Source organism: Propithecus coquereli, unplaced genomic scaffold, assembly GCF_000956105.1.
Source record: "Propithecus coquereli isolate 6110/MARCELLA unplaced genomic scaffold, Pcoq_1.0 Scaffold103, whole genome shotgun sequence".
Classification (NCBI taxonomy): Eukaryota; Metazoa; Chordata; class Mammalia; order Primates; family Indriidae; genus Propithecus; species Propithecus coquereli.
In genome coordinates, this window is record NW_012134192.1 from 3,520,642 (window position 1) to 3,526,379 (window position 5,738).

General features: G+C 35.0%; 1 protein-coding gene across 1 annotated transcript in view; it reads left to right on the plus strand.

The window, feature by feature from the left end:
• ARMC3 (armadillo repeat containing 3) overlaps positions 1-5,738 on the plus strand; it is a 98,246-nt gene that overhangs the window by 37,993 nt on the left and 54,515 nt on the right. The window contains exons 6-7 of the mRNA XM_012644176.1: positions 637-789; positions 898-1,003. Coding sequence (XP_012499630.1) covers positions 637-789; positions 898-1,003 — 259 coding nt within the window. The remainder of the gene's footprint in view (positions 1-636; positions 790-897; positions 1,004-5,738) is intronic.

Consider the following 5,738-nt stretch of genomic DNA (forward strand, 5'->3'; position numbering starts at 1 on the left):
GCAAACTATTCTAATATATTTTTAGATTATGTTTATGGTTTTTATCAATTAAGAAATTATTTTCATTTTTGCTACTTAAGCATGTATTGTACTTTGAGATGAAAGATGATTATGATTTTTTGATTTAAGACTACTAAGTTCCTCATACTTCACTACTCAGTTTTACTTTTTCCTCTCCTCTGTTCTTCTCCTGAAGTCTTAAGCATCCTGCTCACCAATTTGCACATAGTAGGCATTCTTCACATATTGGATTTTGTATTTAAAACAACCATCAAAGAAATCAGTTTTTGTCCTTAGTGAGATCACCTGTGTGAACACTGTGTGCCAGGCCAGGCACAAGATCGGTGTTAAATCAGTGCTTGCTAAATCTGAAAACTAATACCTTTATTATTACAGAATTTCCTTTGCCATAATATTGATATATATGGGAATACGAAAAAATGCAACATCCATGATTCACCATGCATAATGGCTGTGTTCTAAAGGTTAACTAGGCGTGCATTTTGTTTAGTTTAGAGTCTAGTATTAAAGCTGGCGAATGGTTTGAATGTCCTACTTTGGATGGGTTAAGTAGTAATACCTGCACAGTTGTTGCATCAAAATTCTGAATTTTTTTTTTCTTTTGGTTTATGAAAGCTGAAAATAGAAAACTTTTTCATGAACAAGAGGTCGAAAAGTGCCTTGTAACCCTTTTGGGTTCTGAAAATGATGGGACTAAAGTTGCTGCTTCCCAAGCTATTTCAGCCATGTGCGAGAATTCAGCCAGCAAAGATTTTTTCAATAATCAGGGTAAGCAAACTGGAAACGAGCTGAGCTTTTTCTGAGCTTTTTTAGGCTGTCATATTTTAGTGTGCGTGGGCATCGTAAAAGTCACATTTTGCCTTTCTTTTTCGGTAGGGATTCCACAGTTGGTTCAGTTGCTAAAAAGTGACAATGAAGAGGTGACCGAAGCTGCCGCTCTAGCCCTGGCAAACCTGACCACGTGCAATTCTATTAATGCAAAGTAAGTTCAAAAACCCTTACTCAATGCTGACTTGTTGTGGGATAATTCCAAAATGTTCTGATTTTAATATTGTGGCTTTCAAGATTGTTTATATATTTCTTCAGATGGTTTATCTTGAGTTATGAAAATAGAGTCATCAGATTAGCCTATTTTCAAAAGATATTACAAAATCTTGACTGTTTCCAAGTTTGTTGGGAAAACGTATGGGCCATTTGATTCAGGCAACAGGCTAACTCATGTAGAAGCTTCTAGTACAATAAAACTGGATAATGCTGGAAATGTTAAAGACAGCATTAAATAAACATTTGACAAACCAAAAAAATTTTAAAAGATCCATTTTAAAGGGATGTAAACATTAGGTAAATATAGAAACATTTAAAAAAGTCAATTAAAAGCAACATCTTATGGGCAAATACTATGAAGAAAAGTTAAGAGATAGGAATGCCCTCTGTATCCCCAGCACTCTGGTATGTGATTTATATTCATTGAAAAATTAATTATCGAAATAATCTGTCAGCAATTAAGGAAATGGAGACTCTGCAAGCTTACCTAATTTTCCTAGGCACACATATTTATTAAAATAGCTGAGCTGGAAATTCAGTCCATGTCTGTGGGACTCCAAAGTTTGTGTTCTTTCCTCTACAGAAGGTAAAATTGCCTTATAAAACAATGAGAATTTCTTTAAGGCGACTTTCTTAAATAAAATAACTATTTGCCCTCCCCTACATCTCATTTGGTTTATTAGTCAACTTTCATCCATTATTGTTTTATGACATCGTGGCTAAAATTACCCTTTTCTAATGTGAAATACCCCCCTTTGCCCCATCCCGTACTTAATGCATTTCTTAATCTTTCTTTCCCCTTCTCTACTCCCACACAAATATTTTATAAGACCTTAAGGACTGAAAATCTAACAATGCCTGATAAAAACATAACAGAAATGCACAAGCATCACAACAAAACTATGGTCTTTTAATAGCTACAATCTTTGACATAGTAATTTCCCAAATTAAGGGTCATCATTATCTCTATGAAACACACAAAATTCTGGAATATTGAGTCATAGTAAGTAGCAATTTGAAAATAGCGTATTCAGTGATTTTTCCAGTATAGTCACACGATGCAAAAAAATCATACCCACAACACTAAATACTTCTATCTTCAGTTCATTTAGATTTATACATTGTCTAAAATACTTTAATAGGCCTCTAGAGTGTACAGATGTCTTGATTTGATATGAATTTGCCTGGCTTATATTGTTTGACAATTTTATATAAAATCATAGAAAATTAGGATAAGTAGTTCTAAAAGGGGCTGCCTTCAAATTTTCTCTTTTGATATCTGTTTTACAAATTTTTGTCATCTGACTCTATAGCTCCATTTTGTCAATATAGAAAGATCAATTAGGCCTAAATGATCCCTGACTTTTTCCCTACTACAATGAACTTTATTTTTGTAATTTAATTTTATTCTTGTCAATTTTTAATTGCAGTTATTTCTTCAACCTATTATATACTGTCTGTTCTGGTTTTTTTTTTAAATTTTTTAAAACAATGGAAATGAGACATGTATGAAAGTGGTTTTCTGGATGTTCTTTGAAGTCTATATGATTTTTACTTTGGACTTTCTGAGTTAAAGAATATTGAGAATAAATGTTTTTAATGAGGATATGGAGTTAGATTTGACATATCTATGCCAAATACTAAAGACTGGAGTTGAAGCAGATTCTACAGTCAATCAGAAGGAATGAGCACAAATAAGTCACGTTGTCCATCCTTCTAGCAAGCCTCCTAGAGTATTAATTACTTATGCCAAACACGGCAGAAGTGATGACAAAGATGATTGGCTATTTTTAATAAAAAATGTTTTCTGCTCAGCTCATCTTTAAAAAATCGTTAGCTTAAACTCAGCACTGGTGAGTGTCTCCAGCATCCCTTTTAGAAGCAGCCCATTCGATCATCTCTCCTAGCAAGGATCGTGGCTTCGCTGCTCGGGTGGTTGGAATCGGGCCTTCCTCATTGCTTTTCTGTCGCACTAGGTAAGCAAAGACCCAGAGCCGAAATCCTCCAGGTGCCTTTGGCAGGTGTTTGGATATCTGATCATTGCTAGCCTAGTTCAAAAAAAAAAAAAAAATGCATTGAAGCACTGTTAATACTAATTCTGTGTATGTTAAAATGTAACCCCTTCTCCTACATTCATATTTTGATATGCCAAAAATGAATTTCTAATTCTTCAACTCAGGGCATCTTCTGGAATTGGAGGCTCATTTCAGGCATTGAGTAATCACTGGTGTTGCTATGGTAACATATAATGTTGGTACAGTTTCCTTTATGTAATGGATTTTTGCCTGGAAAGTTGTGGGTAAATCAAAATTTCCTAAATTAAAGAAAATAATCAGCCAGGGGAAGGAGAAACATACTTTGTGGTGACTATTTCTGTAAAACTCACAAATGCTTTTTGTATTAAGACATTTTTATAATCTGAAAATAGAGTTTTATAATCTACGTGTAAATTAATTTATAATCTGATTTCAGGTTTTCCCACATCTTGCTTTCTCACAACAAGAAAACACTCAAATGTAATAAGATAGCTTAACAAGGAGCAATTTTAGTAGCAATGATAAGAAATAACCAGACCATCCATACCCCATTATGGAAGATTTTCAACTTTAAAATAATATGGACATCACCTTAAATGATGCCAAGAGAACTTGCCTATTTGGTATTCTTTGTGAATGAGGCTTCCTAGATACTCAAGTTTTCTGGATAGTTCAAAATTTATCTCTTTAATCAACAAAACTTTAAAAAATTTGTAATGAGTTTGAATTAAAATCTAAAATCCTTCCCTCTCTACCTTCTGAATTGATCACACTGTTATTAAACTTTGGTGGGGGCCAGGCTCGGTGGCTCATGCCTGTAATCCAAGCACTCTGGGAGGCTGAGGTAGGAGGATCATTTGAGCTCAGGAGTTCGAGACCAGCCTGAGCAAGAGCGAGACCCTGTCTTTACTTAAAAAAAAAATAGAAAGAAATTAGCTGGACAACTAAAAATATATATATAAAAAATAGTAAAATAAAAAAAATAAATAAACTTTGGTGGGGAGGGTCATGGTTGTCATTTTGTGTAACTGGCTGTCTCATGCTCCTCAGTGGTGTTTTCAGGGCCTCTTTGAGGAGGTGGGTCTACTTGCCCCACTCGCCAAGGGTAGCTTCTGGGTGGCACTTCCTTTGGGCTTTGATGCATTTTGTTGACTCTATTAGACTTCTAATAACCGTCGGTTATTAATTCCCACTGCTGTCAGTGGATCTGATCAACAGAACCTCTAACTTCCTCCTTGCTGAAGTTTCTTTCAAATCCCTTCCTTTCCCATCAAAAGCTTGGATACCAAGTAACCCAGCTTTATCAAATTTTGTATAAAAGCCATAAAAGAGAGCCTGAGGCCTTTTCTCTAAGTATATATTTTGGCATCTCAGACGCCATTTCTTCCTTTCTTTTTTTTTGCCCTGATAATTCTCATGTATGTTCTGAATAAGTGATGTTTCCAGTTTGAGTTTGAGTTATGACAAGTGAGATTATAGTTTAAAAATTGTTAAAAAACATGAATCCCTTTACTTACAAATAAGCTAACATTGTGGGGTAAAATGGACCATAAAATAGATTCTGGAAGTATGTTCAACTTCCAGGAGTATTTTGCCCTAGGGCTTTAGTAGTGACTCCCTCTTGCCTGTAAAGCTTTTTCCCAGACAGCCTGTGGCTCACTCCCCACCTCCCTTCAAGTCCTTGTTCCAACGTCACCTTGGCAAAGCAACCGTTACTACACTGTTTAATGTCACACCCCACACACGCATATTCTCAACTCTCCTTGCCTTCTGCCCTTTTCACATAAACTTATTATTTTCTAACATACTGTTTAACTCGCCTATTATATTTATTATTTATTGTTTATTTTCTGTTCCATCACTGCCACCAGCATCCATTAAGGGAGAAACCTTTGTCCATTTAATTCACTGTTGCATCCCCGGCATCTAGAACAGTGCCCATCCACAGCAGGCATTTGGGAGGAAACAGGCTTACATCAAAAAGACAACAGAAAGCAAAGGACAGTGATGAAAACACAGCCTCTTTGACATCAACCAAGGCCCATGACTTAAAACAGAAAGCAATCGTCAGTGTTGTTTTGTTTGTTTTTATATAATATGGATCACAGAAGCACCAGTAGAGGCTCACCTAGAAAAGCCTTCTGTTGATACTTTTCATTCTGTATTTATCTGCAGAATAAAGGCTAATGTGAGTAAAAATATGAAAGCGCAATGAATAAGAATAGGCATAGTAAAAGAGGACAGCCAGATTCCCTTATTAGTGAAAGAAGGAGAAAGAAAAGTAAAATTATTTTTAAGTGAATAAATAAAAAGTGAAGAGGCTAAAGCAATGGCCATATAAAGGATTAAATGGCAATGGAAACCAAGAAGCAATAAAGAATGTTCTATAAACATGTAATCCGTTAGATAATGTGGACACAGATACACTGCTAATCTCTTTGACAATTCTCAATTTGTAATACTTTTTGGAAATGAGAAAGCTGTTCATTTTTGAAATAGGAAATATTATTTTCAGCTAAATTTTATAGTTACCTGAATGCTTCTATCCAATTAATCAAAATTCTACATTATTTATTGCAAGTACTGAGAGAATTATTCTTGGCTAACATTCTTCTGAGGAGTGGATCCTACATATTA